The sequence below is a fragment of the Dipodomys spectabilis genome, unplaced genomic scaffold (assembly GCF_019054845.1).
Source record: "Dipodomys spectabilis isolate Male_0828 unplaced genomic scaffold, ASM1905484v1 ptg000210l, whole genome shotgun sequence".
Lineage (NCBI taxonomy): Eukaryota > Metazoa > Chordata > Mammalia > Rodentia > Heteromyidae > Dipodomys > Dipodomys spectabilis.
The window spans coordinates 1,552,631-1,572,606 of record NW_024870887.1 but is presented as its reverse complement, the minus strand read 5'-3'; the positions used below and the strand labels follow the sequence as shown (position 1 = coordinate 1,572,606).

At 37.9% G+C, this 19,976-nt stretch overlaps 1 protein-coding gene across 5 annotated transcripts in view; it reads right to left on the bottom strand.

The window, feature by feature from the left end:
- Ncoa1 (nuclear receptor coactivator 1) overlaps positions 1 to 19,976 on the bottom strand; it is a 206,445-nt gene that overhangs the window by 11,143 nt on the left and 175,326 nt on the right. For all 5 annotated transcript variants that reach the window (XM_042696731.1, XM_042696727.1, XM_042696729.1 and 2 more), the window contains 6 exons: positions 19,691 to 19,808; positions 18,352 to 18,520; positions 16,488 to 16,802; positions 13,145 to 13,246; positions 10,317 to 10,719; positions 4,859 to 5,033 (listed from right to left, as the gene is read on the bottom strand). In XM_042696731.1, coding sequence (XP_042552665.1) covers positions 4,859 to 5,033; positions 10,317 to 10,719; positions 13,145 to 13,246; positions 16,488 to 16,802; positions 18,352 to 18,520; positions 19,691 to 19,808 — 1,282 coding nt within the window. The remainder of the gene's footprint in view (positions 1 to 4,858; positions 5,034 to 10,316; positions 10,720 to 13,144; positions 13,247 to 16,487; positions 16,803 to 18,351; positions 18,521 to 19,690; positions 19,809 to 19,976) is intronic.

Here is a 19,976-nt window from a genome sequence, read left to right as displayed (position 1 = left end):
TCTAAAATTTATCAAGACTGAATATAATTCAGAAATATCTGGAATTATGTTCAATGGATTTAATAACTGAAAAGAGCTCATGTTAAAAGTATCTCCAGAGGCTTGAATATATATAACTCTATGTCTTCTCTAGAAAGCAAAATAGAAGGGTAATTATGTTTTTCAGAGGGCTTATTTTATCAACTTCCTTCTTCATGGCCAAGTTCTAGATGTTGTTTTACTAAAGATCTCAAATGTGAAATCAGTTTGTTAGTAGTTAGAATGAAATAAACAACTAAATTCAATTTGAAAATTTATATTCAAACTTTAAAAATTCCTAATGATACACATCTAAAGGAAAATGCTATGAATTGTGTCTTTCATAAGATTTACAAAACTCCCAAGTATTTTATAACTATAAATCAATGGTTGATTCTGGAGAATTTGATTCTAAAAATGATTTCCCTCATCACTGCTTTTTATTCCTTGCTAGCTCTCAAGTGGTATACAGGATGTAATGACATTTATAGCTTCCAAGACATTAAGGTAATCATAGTAAAATTAATAGACAAAGAAACAATGTATTCATCATGTTTGAAGAAGAGTGTCAAATTCTCTCTTAAGTTAATGATAAAACATAAATGTACACAGAAAATTATATGCCTAGGAAATAGCCAATAATGTACCTGTGGCCCTTTCATGTATGCACAGTATGTATGCTTATATTCTCATAATTGAAGGCAAGAAAGAAAGCTATGAATCTATGCTCATCTCCCAATGAGAACATTTTTGTCTTACACAGTGCTCATTTGTCAACTGATATATAAGTCATCACCATGAAAGAGAAAGAGCAAGGCTGTGTAAGTTAATGCATGGGGAAGCTTCAAGAACTGGAATGATGTCATACTTACAGGCAAAAAGTTTAGGTCTTAACTTTCTTTCAAATTTATATATGGGACTATATATTAGCTTAAGTTCTTTCAAACTGTTCCTGCCAATAGTTCCATTTTAGTTTCTTCCATTAAGGAAAGAAGACCAAGCCCTCCTTCAGCCAGAACTACTGTTCAAGGTCCTAGAAAGGGCAGTTGGGCTCACTAGCACCCTAGTCCAAGGCTTATGGGACCTCTTCCCCACTCAGCACTCATGTCTGCTTATGGAAGTAATCATTATTTTGTCAAGGTAGTACAAGGTATTTGGCAGCTCCTAAACATGTCCTGATGGTGTTCCATAGACATTACAGGTTATTTAACACGCACAGAGGAGCCCCTGGTCAAAGAAATCAAACAAAAGGTTAACCAACAGGACTTGGTCTTTGTAAGCATCTCCCTTCATATGACTGTTACATAGAAACAGCTCAATTTTGGGATACACATGTTTGCTTTAACACTTTCTCTTACCAGACAAATAATAGGAAAGAATCAATTATACTCTCTTTGAGCATGATATCAATTATTTAATGATTCTGTGATTGCTTGTTTTAATGATTGATCTGCCTAGTACCAAGTAGGTTATTTGGCAGCAGGAGCTGGGTTTTTTTTTTTTAAACCAGTCATGGGGCTTGAACTTGGGGGCCTGCATGCTGTCCCTGAGCTCTATTGCTCAAGCCTAGCACTTTAAGTTACCATTTTAAGTCACAGAGCTACTTCCAGTTTTTTAGTGCTTAACTTGAGATAAGAGTCTCACCAAATTTCCTGCCCAGGCTGGCTTTGAATCGTAATCCTCAGATCTCAGCCTCCTGTGTAGTTAGGATTACAGACATGAGCCACCATCACCTGCTAGGAGCAGCTTTTCATGTGCTCTGTGGTATCTTACACCATGTGGTAGAGAAAATGAGTGGTTCTATCTGCTACTATACATGCTAATAATATATACTGCCTATGTTGACTAAGGCAACAGTTAATGTCTATGTCTACTAAGGTGATGTTTAAGGGAAGAATATTCTACCAAAGGGATTAAATGAGTTTGAAGTCGATTTGATGAATACAAGCAAAGAAGAATAAATGGAAACCAAGGTGGCTGAGCAAGTGAGAAGAGTAGATGAGGTCAGAGAGATATCCAGGAGCAAGGTGATACAGGGGCCTAGTTTTAAGTAAGGGCTGGAGGGCTACTGGAGAGTTGAGTAAAAGGCTGACATACTTAATGCCTCATGGTTTAAAAATATCACCCTGAATACTATGCAAAGATTAAGCTATGGTAAAACTAAGGTGGAGGCAGGGAGGCTACTGTAGTCATCCAGGAGAAAGGTGAAGGTAGCTGTCATTATGACATGCTAAATCAGAGAGGTAAGAAAGGACAGTAGTTAAGTTGGCATGAAGAATTATAGGCTTATACCTATAATTCTTGCTCCTCAGGAAGTTGAGGTCTGAAGAGCAAGATTGGAAGCCAGCCAGACAAGAAAATTTATAAGCTGGTGCTATGACTCATGATTCAATCCTAGCTACTCAGGAGGCTGAGATCTGAGGATCTTGGTTGGAAGCCAGCCCATGCCGTAAAGTCCATGAGACTCTTATCTTCAATCAACTACTCACAAAAGCAGGAAGTAGGGCTGTGGTTCAACAGACCAGAGTCCTAGCCTTGAGCTAAAAAGCTAAGAGACAGTGCTGTCTAGGCCCTGAGTTCAAGCCCCAGGCCAGGAAAAAAGAAAAAAAAAAAAGAAAGAAAGAAAATCCAAGAGATTCTATCTCAAATTAACTAGCAAAATGCCAGACTGGAAGGTGATGCTTTAATGGTAAATAACCAGCCATGTGTGAAAAAGCTGAGTGAAAGCATGAGGTCTTGAGTTCAAGCCTTGGTCCTGGCACTATAACACACACACACACACACACACACACACACACACACACACACACTTGGTGTGATCTCCTGATGGGTTGTGTTGTATGAAAGAGAAAGAGAAAAGGTTTTTCTTCTGAACAATTAATTAGAATGGCATTTTGTCATTTACTGGGGGGAGAGCAGGAGAGGGATGGGCTTCTGGGAGAATCTCACTTTGGTTTTGTTATGTCAGGTTTGAGTTGTCTTGAGATTTCTAAGGGGAGGTGTCTTTAGATAGTTGGGTATATACTTTAGTGTTCAGGGGCATTGTCTGGGCTGGAGATAAACCAAATGAAGAAATGATAAATGTCAAATATATCCAATTCTACTGACAAACATGGTGTCTGGCAGTGTAGAAGGTATTAACCACCTTGTCAAGAACACTTTTGGTACAGCAGGATGGGTGGAATGCTGGCTGGCTCAACACGGTGTGGAGCAGAGGAGGCAGACAGAGGATATGATTCCAAGGAACTTAAATGTAATGGGGAGCAAAGATATAGATTAGTGAGACCTGTCACTGTCAGCAGGAGTCTTTTCCTCTTTTGTGGTGCTGGAGAATCAAACTCGGGGCCTTGTGCTAAGCAACTGCTCTACCACTGAGCTATACCCCTATTCCTTCAGGCCATATTTAAATGCTTAGCTGGAGTTCTGAAGTCAGGGGATTGGTTTGATTCCTTACAGAGAGTTGCTGCGTATAAGTGAGGGCTTAAGGGGGAGAAGGGGAGAGAGGGAGAATGCTGGTCAAGAGAGGCAAAGGGGCTTGTCAGGGAGTAGTTAGGTGGAAAGTTTAGCAAGTTGAGATTAGTCTGCATTAGGAGACTACATTCCTCTTGTATGCCACCAAAATGGTTCCATTCCTGCCTAATTTATACAGTCCTCACTGAAAGCTAAACAGTTCTCTAACAAGAAGATTTCCTCTCTCACCTTTCAATGAACTTTAAGAGAATATAGTCTTATGTTTTTAACTACCTGCCTTACTTATTATGTTGTCAGATTAAATGGCTTCCCTGTCAGCAGAACCAAGACACAACCAAATTAAAATCCTTATAAAATTTAAGTGATGTGTGAAAAGTTCAGCAGACAGAATTTGGGGGAAAAAAGACTTTAGTGAGATAATTATTAGCAAAATGGGTAAAATGAGGCCACTGATAATTCAGATGTCTACAAGGAATGAAGTAGAATGACCCAAGAAGCCTTAAGATCTTTTGTTGAGCATCTAGACTTAACAAGAAGACTCCAGTGGGGAAGGGGAGGTAGCGGGGTGGTGGTGAGGTGTAGGTGGGTAGGAAAGAGGTGGGAGAGAGCCAGCAGGGGGAGGGAAGGATAAAAGGGGATGGTGAAAGGGAATAAATATGATCAAAGTATTTTCATATTTTCAAGTAGAATAATGAAATCTATTCAAAACTGCTCATAAAAGCAGGGATAAAAAAGAGGAATAGGGAGGATGCGCGGGAAGAGTGACATTTTCCTAAAAGAAATGGACTCTTTACCCCACGAAGGCACTGCACCACCTCTGTGCATCACCTTTATACTAATAAATACAATTAAAAAAGAATTGGATAAGAGTACATTATATACATATCTGAGAACAGTATAATGAGACTCCTTGGTACAATTAATATATGTCAATAAAAACTCCAGAATACTAATAAGAAAGACCTTCAGTGGTTATGAAATCTTTCACACACACTGAACCTGTGTGTTCTATTAAATTCTAATTTTAAAAGTCTTTACATTTCTAAGATTTTAAAATGTTCTTATTAAAAAACTGCTCCATCTTTCCAGGGAAGCTGTATCTGATGGGGACTGATCAGCCTCTTCAGCTGTACTGAAAGGAGGATAAAAAGGGTGAAGGCTTCTAGACCACTTTTCTGTTCAGTAAACACACAAGTTTGCCTTAACAATGACGCCATACTTCAAACACTGAACCACCTTTTTTTTTTTTTTTTGCTGATAACATAAAATTCAGTTCTTTCTATCATGTAAGACAGCCATCTTTGACTCGGCTACTCTTACTTTACTGCAAAGTATCAGGGATGCCCGTACATAAAAACTGCCCCCTTACTTGTTGTTTCCTATTGCTCCTTGCTGCCAGGCCTTCATGTCTGGTGACTGGTACCCAGCAGAGGGTGGTGCTTGCTGGAGCAGAGAGCTCTGAGGAGGAGGAATTGGCATCGGCACCATGGAGCTCCCAGGGCTGAGAGATGGGGCAAAGTTGGTCTCGCCTTGGGGAACCATTCCTGAAGGTTGACAAAAATTATTTTCTGTGAATACACTATAATGTAACAACCCAATGTAACAAGAGTCCAGTTTAGACACTCCTGTTATATACTTCAAATTCCCTTGCCTTGGGGTTGTTGGTAGGCAATTCCTTCTTTAGTCTCACACAACTGCTGATCTGCTTTCTGTATCTACAGATTTGTCTGTTGGAACTACATATTGATATCACCATATGTGATCTTTTGTGTCTATCTTCTTTTAGTTGGCATAATATTTTTGGAGTTTTAATCATTTTGTAGCCTTTATCATGAGTTTATTCATTTTATACAGAAAAGCACTTATGAATAATGATCAACATAAATACATTTAAAATCAATATAAAAAAGTAAGCTTATTTATGGACCTCTTTCTCAGTTTCAGTGATCTACATGTCCATATTTGTACCAACACCACGTTTAGGAATTATTGCAACTATAGGGTAATTTTTGAAATTAGGTAGTTATCCAAATTTGTCCTTTCTTTGCAAAACTGTTTTGATTGCTCTTTAGTCCTTTGCATTTCCACATACATTTCAGAATAAAATTGTCAATTTCTCTGACTAGCATGCTGATCAGTTTGGAGAAATCAGCTTTTGAGTTTTTTTTCTCTCTGATTTTATTTTCTATAAGTTTTTATTATCATATATTTTTATGTTCATGCATACCTCTAGTAAGTAATATTCAATCTTTAACTTCTAGAACATAAAGAATAAATTTATTGTTTTTGATTGCCTTAAAATTCCTGTGTACTAATTCTATTATCTGTGTTATTTCTGGGTAATTAATTTTTTTCCTCATTCTAGATCGTATTTTCTTGTTTTTTATATGTCTGTATAATTTTTAAAGACAGATATCTGACTGTGAATCTTACTTTGTTAGGAGCTTGGTTTGTTGAATTCTCTTTTAAATATTTTGGCCTTTGTCTGGGCTATGATGAGGTTACACAAAATAGCTTAACTCTTTAAGGTCTGTTCCTAGTAAGGTAAGAACAAGGTCTAGATTAGGGCTTACTTTGCTTCTTACTGAGGCAAAAAAAAAAAGTGTTCTACTTGAAACCTCATCAATTATGAGGGTGCTAATGGGCAGAACTCTAACTATTTCTGCTAATCTTCAGGAAGTTTTTCTGGCCTTGCTTTGTATGCACACACATGTATGCACACGTGCTAAAGGCTGGAGTGGGGCTCTCTGCATATCTCCTAGTTGTTTCTCTAGTTCTGTTCTCTCTGATAATTGACCTTGTGACCACCCTTTGCCATGACTTTCCTGACTTCCCAGCTTCACTGCCTCAACCCACAGAAATGGTTTGACTCCTGTTTCAGTCTCTCTTCCTGCAGCAGAATCTGGCCAATCTCCAGAATTATTGTTTAAGGTATTTTGATATTGTGTTTCAACTGTCGTAGCCAAAAGAAGTCTTTAAAAAAATGGGTCCCCTGGGCTGGGAATGTACATGAAGCCTTGGGTTCGATTCCTCAGCACCACATAAACAGAAAAAGCTGGGAGTGATGCTGTGGCTCAAGTGGTAGAGGGCTAGCCTTGAGCAAAAGAAGCTCAGGGACAGTGCCCAGGCCCTGAGTTCAAGCCCCAGGACTGACAAAAAATAAAAATAAAAAAAAGGTCCCCTTTTATATTTTTGTTATGCTGTAACATCCTGTATTCCTTTTTCCTCCAAGAAAATATATCTTACACTGAAATGTTTTTAAGGCATTTAAGTTATAAAGGCACGGAAGAAAGAATACCATCATTTGATTGCAATAATTTGGTATAATTCTTTCAAATCTTCCTTAAAAAATTGTAATTATTTTAACCTGCTTCTTTCTCTTGTTATTACTAGCAAGTTTCTATGTCTGTATGCCTTTGTAAAATTTTATTTTAAGGTGTAGTCCTTCAAAGTATTTATTTGTAAAATTTTTAACTGTGTGATAAAATAATTTCTGAAAAAAATATGGGAGGGGAGAAAAGATACCACATTGAGCATATTATTCTGTGGAGCCAGAGATAAAAAGATAATGAGACCATAAATACATGGGCATATTTTTTTATATTTCTTTCTGATTTCACCTCCTTCAACTGTCCATGTGTGAATGGTCATTTTTCCTTGTCAGACAACTTGTTTTTTTTTTTTGGTCCGGTCGTGGAGCCTGAACTCTGGGCCTGGGCACTGTCCCTCAGCTCTTCAGCTCAAGGCTAGCGCTCTACCACTTGAGCCACAGCACCACTTCCGGCTTTTTTCTTTTTGCTTATGTGGTGCTGAGGAATCGAACCCAGGGCCTCTAGCATGCAAGGCAAGCGCTCTACCACTGAGCCACCTTCCCAGCCCCAGACAACTTGTTTTATCAGGTGATTTGTTTTGTTTTGTTCAAGCCAGTACCAGGGCCCAAGCAAAAAGTTTAAAACAAAATTCATTAGAAATACAGAGATTTCTCATGTTGCCCCTGCCTCTTCTCAAGTCCAGCGTTCCCCATTCTCAATATCCCCACCATAGTGAGCATGTTATATTGATGAGCCTACGGTGACACATCATTTTTATCTAGAGTCCATAGTTTATATGGACTCCTGTGTTGTACCTTATTTGAGTTTGAACAGACGAGCCATTACATTATCATCAGAGTAGTTTTACTGTCTTTTTTCTTTTTTCTTTTTTTTTTGTCGGTCATAGGGCTTGAACTCTGGGCTTGGGTTCTGTCCCTCAGCTCTTCAGCTCAAGATGAGCACTCTACCATGTGAGCTACAATGCCACTTCCGGTTTTCTGGTGGTTTATTGGAAATAGGAGTCTCATGGTTTTTCCTGCCCGGGCTGGCTTTGAACCGCGATCCTCAGATCTCAGCCTCCTGAGTAGCTAGGATTACAGGCGTGAGTCACCAGCACCCGCAGTTTTACTGTCTTAAATACTCTCTGTAGTCATTGTTTGGTTTCACTGTCATCCATTAGTAAAGGGATTAGCCTAAAAGTTTGTCTACTAGAGGTTAAAAATAAATATTTGGCTTGACAAACAATGGAGTTGCTGCAACAACCATGAATGTAGTGCTAGGTTTGAGCCAAAGAAGCACAAGGCCAGCGCTCAGCGTCTGAGCTCAAGACTCAGCACTACATTCATAAACTGCTTTGTTTAATGGTAACTCCTTCGTGCAATTACTTAAAGATTAAAAAAGAAGCGGGTGGGCAGGGTCAGGCTCACATGGCATTTAAGAAACATGTTGGGACATACATATCTTAGTTCTATTGGCAATTATTTTGGCAAAAATAGTACAAAAGCAACAAGAGTCACAGAATCTTTACATCTGTACTTCCTTAAACTAAAATAGTTGCTTTGTTTTTTGAAAAGGCCAGAACTTGAATCTATAACAATTTTTTTTTTTTTTTTTGGTCAGTCTTGGGGCCTGAACTCTGGGCCTGGGTGTTGCCCTTCAGCTCTACAGCTTAAGGTTAGCACTCTACCATTAGAGCCACATCACCATTGCTGGCTTTTTCTGCTTATGTGGTGCTGAGGAATGGAACCCAGGGTCTCATGCATGCAAGGCAAGCACTCTACCACTGAGCCACCTTCCCAGCCCCTAATCTGTAACAATTTAAAACCTGATGTTGAAGCCCTCTAGATTACTGGTCATGTTGGAACAAATTTATGATTTTTTTAGGGGGGAGGGGCTTGAACTCTGGGCCTACTTTTGCTTCTTTTGCTCAAGGCTAGCACTCTATGACTTGAGCCACAGTGCCACTTCTGGCTTTAGTTTATTGGAGATAAGAGTCTCACAGACTTTTTTTTTTGCCTGTGCTGACTTTAAACAGCAACCCTCAAATCTCAGCCTCCTGAGTAGCTAGGATTATAGCTTGAGCCTCCAGCGTCCAGCTCAAATTTGTAATTTACAGTAAGTTGTAGGAGAAATTAAAAACTCTGCATCTTTTAATGTTACTATTCTTTCCATAAAACAGTAATTTTTCTAGAAGTAGTACTGGTTTGAAGTTGCTAGGGCAAGTTTTCTTCCACTTTAGTTATACTTCCAAGTCTTTTTACTTTTTGTTATATTTTTCAGATTGGTTACTTTTTGCTAGGTTTGTCTTTCTGATCTCCAAATCTGAATAACTGAAGATCACAGGCACTAATTTTTTTTTTTTTTTGTGCCTGTGGGCTTGAATTCAGAAGCTGGGCACTGTCCCTGAGCTTTTTAGCTCGAGGCTAGTGCTCTACCACTTGAGCCACAGCTTCATTTCTATCTTTCAGTGGTTAATTTTACCTACCTGGGCTGGCCTTTGAACCTTGATCCTTAGATCTCAGCCTCCTGAGTGGCTAGGATTATAGGCATAAGCCACCGGTACTCAACTAGAATTCATTCTTAAGCAGTATTAAAATTTATTCCTTTCGTTTAATCAAGAGATTTTTTTTTTTTTTTGCTGGTCGTGGGGCCTGAACTCTGGGCCTGGGCGCTGTCCCTCAGCACTTCAGCTCAAGGCTAGCACTCTACCACTTGAGCCACAGCGCCACTTCCAGCTTTTTCTACTTATGTGGTGCTAAGGAATTGAACCCAGGGCCTCATGCTTGCAAGGCAAGCACTCTACCACTGAGCTACCTTCCCAGCCTGAGATTTATTTTTTTAAGGAACTGGCCACTGACTTTGCATAAGATGCTGGGTAAACAAGGTAGATTAGTCAAATGCATATTTCTGCTATTATTTGTTAGAATCTCAAAATGGCAGAAAATAAAATTTGAAAAGATATTACTTAGGACAAAGAGTAGAAAACAGACAGTACAAATGAAAGATTAAAAAGAAAACAAACTTTCGGAAATGACAATGTTCACTGTGACACCAAGCAGTGCCATGGATGAGCAGAGCCACTTGGGTAAGGCTGATTATCCTTCCATCAACTATGAAAACCAAAATAACCCGAAGGAAAAAAGATATGAAAATTTTGTGTTAATGTACTAAAACCCATTACCTGAATAAAACTCTCACTAGATTAGATCTCATAGTAATCCATAAGAGAAAGTGAAAAAAACAAAACAAAACCAGGAGACTATACTTTGCACACAAAATGTTAAATTTTTTAAAGCCAGATAAGTCCTTATAAATCCTTTAATTTAATCATTTCAGCTATAACAGAGAGATAAGCTTCAAACCATTCAACCATTTAGTGGTCTGACCTCAGCCTGGAGCTTTGGATGTCTCACCTCACTCTTTAGCACACTGACTGGTTGTCAGTGAATGGAAACACACCTGAGTGAGATTGGAATCTACAGGTTCATCATACACTTGTATCCCATAGACACATACCTGATCCTGGATACTGGAAGACATGCTGCTGCATCTGAGGACTGATGCCAGTGCCAAACTGTCCTCCCATGTTTCCTGCCATGCCTCTGTTTACCATGCCACTGCGGCCAGCTAAGGATGCTTCAGGATTGGCTGCCAGTTGAGAAAACGGGCTAGTAGAAGCCGGTGGGGTTCCTGGATTTGTACCATAGTTTGGAGGATAGGAAAATTGCTGTGGAGCACCCTGAGGAAGACGGGGGTTCCCCATTTGAACTGGCAGTCCAGATGAGGGAGGGAGGTTGTTCCCAAAACTTTGTTGCCTCATGAGCATTGCTCTTTGCTGCTGTATTAGCTGTCTCTGTCGGTGCTGCTGACTGTACAACTCCCGCTGACGCTGTGCCAACATCTGAGCATTCAGGGGTGGCTACAAAGGAGGAGAGAAAAACCTTCACTTACTGAAGTTATTATAATCCTTACCTATTCTGGAAAGCTCACAAGGTCAAGCCTGGTCGCTTGGGGCAATGAAATATATAGCAATTATCAAAGTACAAAAGAAACAAACACAAAAGGAACAAAAAAACTTAAGTAATAATCATAAGAGAGAAAATGAATTAAGGACATTTTATAGGTTAAAAGTAACTGAGAAATGCAAAGAAAATATCTGACGATTACACTGCTTAAATGTTGTCCAAACCCCAAAGAAGTGAGAAAAGCCAAATAATATATTAATTAGTTTTATAATATAAGCCAAGAAAACTGTTAACAGAAACATAAAAACCATAAGGAAGTGGAAGAAAATGTCTTGATGACTTCCATCCAACAGACTGTCAGGAGATATTCTTATTTTTAAAAAATTAACTGTGGCTCTTCTATGGAGAATTTTCTTGCTGAGATCATTTATCCTACTTTATGTAATGAATAAGAATTTGATTATAAGCAATTTTGATTTTATTCATTATACTTTCTTATATTTTCCAAATTATCTCCAATAAACAGTAGCTTTACAATTAGAAAGCCCTACAAATACAGTTAAGAAAGGGAAGAAACAGAAATCCAGGATCCAATGCCTAACACATTATCATTTAAAAAGAATATAATTAACTAAAAATAAGATAGTAAATAGAAGTAAACGGAGATAGCTATTTTATGTTATTATGCAGCACAAGAATACTCCAGGACTTAGTATAAGTGCTTTAATAACCATGACATTATGGGTGAAGAAAGAGAAGTCAAATTAGGTTGAAATTACTTTCAGTTTAGCATGCAAAGCAACATGGCATGTCAATAAAAGCCTTCAGAAGATGTCAGTTCAGACTGAGGATCTGATTAAAGAATATAGCTCCATTAATATTAAACTTTCAATTGGATATTGTCCAACCTGGAAGAAACTAAAATACGGTTTTCCAATAGAGTTAATGGTTATGTGAACACTAGAAGTGTACTCTTCTGTTCTCACAAACTAATTGCCACTGAGTGTGCTCTATCTAGCTCTGAGATACATAATCTGTAAGACACAGAATCCCAAGTCTGGACTCATGAAGACATCAATATCTGCTGCTTACTAGTGGCCTCTGTCAATATTACCTCTTTGATTTGTTGGCTGTGTGTATTTGCCTAAGTCCATTTTATGAAGAAGAGTTTTGTTTGACCCTTCTCTAAAATCTCATTGCTCAAAGTTTTTTTTTTTTTTTACATCAACTTGGTTTAAGGAAATATAAATAAGTGGCTGAGGCAAAAACACTAATATATGTATGGAAATAAAGTGAGGGGGTACTAGATATCATCAGCAGGCCATCCAGTTCTTGTTTTGTTTTGTTTTTTGGTGCCAGTCAGGGGGCTTTAACTCAGGCCTAGGTGCTATCCCTAAGTTTTTGTGCTCAAGGCTAGTGTTCTACCACTTGATCCACAGCTCCACTTCTGGCTTTTTGTGGTTAATTGGAGATAAAATGTCTTGGGCCTTCCTGCCTGAGTGGGCTTCAAACCAAGATCCTCAGATCTCACCCTCTTGAGTAGCTAGGTTTATAGGTGTGAGCCACCAATGTCCAGCTATCAATGAGTTTTGCATGCTAGCAAGCATGATCCAATCAAGATAAACATTTTCATAAGGCAGAACACTCTCTCTCTCCCTTTGTAGCCAACCTCTCCCATCAGCTACTTTTCTAGACCAGACAATGGTTTATACCAAGACTGTTTGTCTCTTCTTGAACTTTACAGAAGTGGAATTATACAGAATTATCCCTTTGTCGGCTTCAACATTATGTCTATGATGCCTCCTGAGTAGCTAGGGTTATAGGTGTGAGCCATCAGTGCCTGGCTTCTTTTTCTATTTTGAGAAAGGGTCTTGTTCTGGAACCTTCATGCCTCTGCCTACCAAGAGCTGGGATTATAGCTTATACCACCATGCCCAGTTCCATTTAGTTCTTTCTAAATGTAAAGTTCCAATGGTTCAGAATTTTTAAACTAGAAAATATTGATGTTCAGACTGAGCAGTGTGTACAGGATAATTAAGACAGCTTAGCAATATGACTGAGTTTGACCAAGTTTCAGATCCAGTCTCAGCTTCATGTTAGAGGCTTCCTATTACTGGTGTCATTCAGTACAACAGTAAGAAATTTTCTACCTGATCAACAATGGCAACAATAAAAATGAAACGAAAAAGAATCTTTGGCTTCAGATCAAACAACAGTAACAGGTATTACAAATAGTTTATTAATCCATTCTAGAAGAAAACTATCCTATACACATTAAAGATCAGCTCACAAGCCATTTCAAAGACACTCAAGTGGGTATTTTAATAGGCACCTCTTGGGCTAGAGAGGCTCTACCAACTCTGGGATTCCTGGCTTTACCTGGGGTGTAATTTGTTGCTGCATGCTAGATCTCATGTTGATGCCAACAGGAGCAGCTGCTGCAAACTGGTTCAAGATTGCTTGCCGGTTCTGGTGTAACAACTAGGAAAAATGGAAACAGAAGAGATCAGATTCCTGTGCAAACACAAATAGCATGGCCTCATAGAGGTACACAAACTTTTTATCCATTACCAAAAAAAAAAAAAAACAGTTTTAGCGTTAATGGTTAGGAACATTCCTTATGCTTATATGTCAAAAGACTAGTATTTCCCAGTATTTATCTAATATTATCTGCCTTCAGATCACTAAATATGGCAGAGCACTTAAAAGTAGAATATGCACATGTATATATGTTCAGGTACTTTAGTGTTCTTTTTAAGGCACCTTAATAGTTATTTCAGATAAGCACAGTAAAGGAGGAATTAAAAACACCAATTTTAGGTCTTAAAATATTGCAAATAAGAAAGCAAGTATGCGGGCTGGGAATGTGACTTAGTGGAAAAGTGCATGTCTAGCATGCTTCTGGTCCTGGGTTTGATTCCTCAGTACCACATAAACAGAGAAAGCCAGAAATGCTGCTGTGGCTCAAAGCGATAGAGTGCTAGCCTTGAGCAAAAAGAAGCTCAGGGACAGCACCCAGGTCCCAGGACTGGCAAAAAAAGAAAAAAGCAAAGCAAAGCAAAGCAAAGCAAGCAAGTACAAAATAAGGGTACAGCTCCAAAGGCCTGGAAGATAAAGGGGAAGACAGGGTACTTGAAGGGTATTCTCATTTTGAGGCACTATGTATTCTGGGTATGTATTTGGGGAAAATCCAACATAATATCATTAGCCTGAGCGAATTATGTAAGAAACAAATGGTCTGAGAAAATGGATTATTTATTTAACTAGAAGAAGTAATTACTTCAGACCAGCATTTCCCAAATTGGTGCTCTAAAGAACATTGTTCTGCAGGATATTAATAGATGTGCCAGGAAAATAGCATGCTGTGCTGTATGAAGTATTGGAAATGATGGGTTACACAAGGTGAAATAGAGTTATTTACTGCAGTAATTTTATGAGCCTTTAATTGGCCAAAGCATATTGTGCATCTCTAAGAAGAGGATATATGATGCTATTCATTTATCATAAACTTTTTTTCTGACTCATGAATATTAACATCTTCCAGAAGAATCTTCTGTGGAACAATGGTTTGGAAGTCCAGTCTAGATCAGGCTAGGACTCTTGGCCCTAGGTATGTCTTTATTTTATCTGGTAACATAGAAGCATTTAGTAAGATTTAGTATATGTGCTGCCGAAGTGAGCACACATTTAGTAAGATTTAATTGTAAACTACCTATAGCTTAAAATTTTTCTTAGCCAAAGATTGGTAACTCATGCTTTTAATTCTAGCTATTCAGGAGGCTCAGATCCAGAGGATCTCAGTTGGAGGCCAGCTCAAACAGAAAGGTCTTCATCTCCAAAAGAACTAGCAAAAAGGTGGGCTGGGGATGTGGTTTAAGTGGTATAGTGCCAGCTGAGGAAGAAAGCTGAACAAGTGCAAGGCAAGCACTGTACCACTTGAGCCACAGTGCCACTTTCAGTTTTCTGAGTAGTTTATTGGAGATAAGAGTCTCACAGACTTTTCTGCCTGGGCTGGCTTTGAATCGTGATCCTCAGATCTCAGCCTCCTGAGTAGCTAGGATTACAGGCCACCAGCTTTTTATCATTATTAAAGATGAAGATTGAATCTAGGACTTGCACATGCTATGTAAGTGCTCTACCACTGAACTGTATCAAGGACTCTTTAAGTTGCACCAGCTGATCTCAAAATCCTGGCCTCAACTGATCCTCTGCATAACTGGGAATATAGACTTGTGCTATTGCACCTAGCTCTGTACTATTTTATGATTACAAGTACCTTATAACTTATAAATTTTATAAATACATAAATGTATTTTATTATATAGAGTAGAAAGCCTTATATTATATAGAGTAGAAAGTTTTACAAAAGAATCTAGCCAGGTATAGTGGCACACACAACTAAATGCTAGCACTCAGGAGGCTGAGGCAGAGAGATCATGAGTTTGAGTCCAGCCTGGACCATACAGCAAGTTCCAGGACAAGTTGGATTTTATTTACTTTTACTGGGGATTGACCTGAAGGTCTCCAAGGGTTCTACCACTTGAGCTATATCCCCTAACCTCCAGGCTGGGACAAAAACAAAAACCCATGGAGCTTTAACATAGATTAAATGTCTAATTGCCAAATAACTCAACTTAAAATTCTAATTTCATTTATTCTCTCATACTTATTCGATCAGAAAACAAAATTACTTTTTGAGAAAGTTCATACAGTGTAAATATAAAAAACTACAACTATCCAACACTGTGGAACTGGATAATATATTCACAATCACTTCAAAAATAAAAATGCAAACAAAAAAGTTAAAGGGAATCTAATTGCTAAAATCTACATATTTCCTAAATTCAAAAGACTAAGAATGTAAGTTGAAACAAGTCAAGTTTATTTTACAAAAATTACAACATACTGAATACAATGAAAAAAATCCCTAGATTAATGGTACTATATAAAGTTTGGAGGCTTATAAAAGATCAGCAAATCCAAACCCAGTATTCAAGTATGGCTACAAAAATAAGAAGCAGCATTTGCAGCCCCAGTAATTCTCTGAGAGATGACATAGTAAATCATTTGCTTTTGTGGTCCTTGATGATTCTGTATCTGCTAATGTAATCTTAAATAATTAATACCACTATATCTACTCATCCTTTTTTTGGGGGTGGTGGCAGTTCTGGGCCTTGAACTCAGGGCCTGGGCTCTGTCTCTAAGCCTCTCTATGCTCAAGGCTAAAGCTTTACCACTTGAGCCACAGCACTACTTCTGGCTTTTTCTGTTTATGTGGTACTGAGGAATCGAACCCAGGGCTTTATGCATGCTAGGCAAGCACTCTACCATTAAGCCACATTCCCAGTCCTATCTACTCATTCTTGTCATAAGACATTTAAGTTACCACGCCCAGGCACTCTGGTCCTTCTCCTAATAATATCACTAGACATCTATCCGACCAATTTCAAACAACACAAATAAATTTTATTTTGTTCCAACAATCAGACAATATCTCTTGTTACTCTACTTTGAAAACCCTGTAGGTCTTGAACCTTTTATGAACTGGCAGTCTGTAAGTGAAGACTAATACCTACCACAGAAGACCATGGATGGTTCTTTGAACCTTCCATGAAGGTTACGGGAAAGGACTGACATCTTTATTACAGTAATTGAGTTATCTTATTTCTGAGATTTGGCACAAATCTTAGAAAAGTCCTCACTGCAAAAGAAGGGCACTCACCTGCTGTTGTCCTTGTAACCGTTGTTGTAGCTGAAGTCGAAGTTGGTTAGGTGCAGCTGGAGGTCTGTTTAGAGTTTGCCTGGGCTGCATGCCCATGCTGGGTGAAAAAGCTCCTCGGGGAGGTGTTACTTGAACAGGCATAGTCCCCAGTGAGGGCTTCTGCCTGACCATGCCTTGGAAAGGGCTAGGGAGACTGGCAGTAGGAGAAGGAGATGAGTAAGGCTGGGAATAGAGGTTGGGTCTTTCTTCCATCATCAAAGGTGGTGTTGCTTGTTGGGGTGGAAATCTCTCTGATAATACATCTAATCCACCCCCCTGTTAAGAAAAGACAGAATATTTTATAAATAAATTTCTGCCAATAAATGTTATGTGTCCCTCTATAGCTCTGGATCTGAGTGCAGGTGATCAATAGACAGTGTCACCATAACGTTATCATTCTCAGCTCACGCTTCTAGAAGCTTACTCAGGAATCATTTATGAAAGTTGCTTTTAAATTTAATTGAATGCGGATGGAATGGAGTAGAATGATGGAAGGGGTGATCCTGATCACAAGCACTGGATACTTAGATGGACATGTTAAATTGTGACCCCATCGAGAATCTTTTGAAGTTCAGAAAATGAAATAAAATGTAACAGTACTTTAATCAAAATATTTTATATTCCTAAATTACATGGTGAATTGAAACTCCTTTGTACAACTACTTAAAAAGAAAAAAGTAACAAGTTAACTGCAATGTTTAACTGCCAATAGAGACAAAAATGTATTAAAATAAAGGTCTGAAGTCAATTAAATGAAGCTACAAGTTTGAAAAGAATTTCACTATAAAGCTGGGCACCAGTGGTTCATACCTGTAAGCCTAACTACTAAGGAGGCTGAGATTTGAGGATCATGGTTTGCCAGCTAATAAGAAAGTCCATGAGATTCTTATCTCCAATTAACTATCAAAAAGCAGGAAGTGGAACTGTGACTCAACTGGTAGAGTACTAGACTTGAGAGGGGAAAAAAAGCTCAGACAGTGGCCAGACCTTGAGTTCAAGCAACAGGACTAGTAGGGTATTTTTACTATTAGAACCAATAAACTTTAATAGATTACAACAAGAAATAGAGTTCAAACAAAGGAAGACACTCATTGTTTTTCTGTAGCATTATTACCCAGATGCTTTGTATTCTACACTCTTCTCCATTTAAAAAATGGTGGTAATGATGTATGAAAGTAATTTTCATACCTCACAGTCTGGAAGAATGCTAATCAGGAAGTTGGGATACCATGGAATATAGATAAAAGACAAGTATGAGTGAAGGATAAATTAAGTCCTAAAATAATTAGTGATGGTACAAATCTGGATTTTTGTCTGTTTGTTTGTTTGTTTGTTTGTTTTGGGGGGGGTCCGGTCATGGGACCTGAACTCTGGGCCTGGGCACTGTCCCTCAGCTCTTCAGCTCAAGGCTAGCGTTCTACCACTTGAGTCACAGCGCCACTTCCGGGTTTTTCCTTTTTTGAACCCAGGGCCTCAGGCATGCAAGGCAAGCGCTCTACCACTGAGCCAACTTCCCAGCCCACAAATCTGGATTCTATTCTAACCAGACAGGTAAGATTTTGCTCCTGAAAAGCCGAGTCTCTTCTAATTTTAACTATTTCTAACTCTAATTATCATGATATTATTATTTAAAAGGCCATTATTTATTATATATTTTGATATCTTCCATAAAGAGTAAAACAGCTAAATCACAGTAGAAATAATATAGAAAAAGCTTCCTTGTATAACCCCTCTACAATAAAAAATATATACAAAAAAAAATCTTCCTTGAAAGTCTGGGTTTTCAGAGTGGCTTCATTTACATAATAGCAAGCGTAAGGAATACCTGAACAAGTTTGTCAATTCCCAATGCTCTGTCTAGTTCAGCGAGCTCAGTTTCATCTTTGCCACTGAGGAAGGATACCAGCTGTTCCAGAAGAGCCTTCTCATCATTTCTTCCTTCCACTGTTGTTGGTGGACAGAGAAGCTCATCTAACTGTGAACTAATACACTGGCTATATAGAACCAAAAGATAAGAATGTTTCAGACTCACATAGCAAAGATTGATTGTCTTAAGAATGTAAACATACACACACACTTATGCACAAATCTGGTTCTAGAAAGTCTTTGGTGAAGTATTTAGCAACGTAAAATATAATGAAATATTCTACGCTTAATGTAGAGGAAGTAAAAGAACACTCAGTATGTAGTTTTAATATTGTTTTCATTCTATTAGCAGTCATTAAACTCAGTTTCCATGTTCTTCATGTTAAGTTATAAACAGAATTTGAAAACTTAATCAAATATATATTTTAAAATATTTTAATCAAAGTAAAAAATAAAATTGAAAACTCAGAAAAAATAATTTTATATATATTTATTCTATAAATTATATTTATTATGTAGGTACCATTTTGATAATTGGATAAAAAACACTACATATTATTTTACTTTCAAAGATAACCAAATCATATTAACATGATATGCTTGTCAAATACAAAGTCAAATTGAAAAAGTAACACGTTAGCAGTTAAGCAGAACACTTATTCATTGATTCGTGGAGAAAATATGAAGCTCCATCCCAAGTACTATTACTTGGTATATAAAACTTAAGATATATAGAATATACAAATTATAAAGTATGTTCCTTTAGGAGGGGCAGATGGAAACCCAGTTCTTAGTTAAGGCTGTCAACCATACTCAAAACCAGTCTTCCTTTACTTGCCAGTTATGAGTTACATTCTGTGCTAGGGAATACTGCTGCCAATTGAATTAAAAATTAAATTCTAATCAGAACAGAACATTAAGCATATGTAAAAAGTATTTTCTTTCCAGTAAGGAGAAATGCTAGACAAAATAATTACATAACTAAAAAGGAAATATAGTCATGGGGCCAACTCATCCACAGGTCTCAGGAAACATTACGGTAACTAAGGCAAAGTAACAGATGAAATACAAAACCATAAAAGCATACCATATCAGTCTCTTGGTGATTACAACCTTGTGGTCGTGTAGTAACTGAATCAGCTTGATTCAGTGTTTTTCTTTCTCTCTCTCTTATTAAACATCTATATCAATTTATATCTCAGAAAATACTACTATAGACTGCAATCCAACTTGGAAGAGCAGTTTTTGACTTAGAAGCTGTATCTGATACTTTATAAAATATAAAGTATATTACTTACTCTTCTGGTTTACTCTGGTTTACAGGTGTCACAGCATTATTTGCCCATGGAATCTGACCGCCTGTTCCTGGTTGTCCAAACTGGTTATCAATTGCTTCCAATTCTAGCTCAGGCAATCCTGATTGGAGAAGAAAAGGTCATGTCATGATGGAGGAAAAATGACAATATTTTCAGAAGTAATTTATTGGCTAGTACAATAAAATTATCTGTCAAATATTACTTCAGTGATACAAAGGTCACTTAGAAACTTAAACACTATCTAGAATGTGGATATACTTTTTTATTA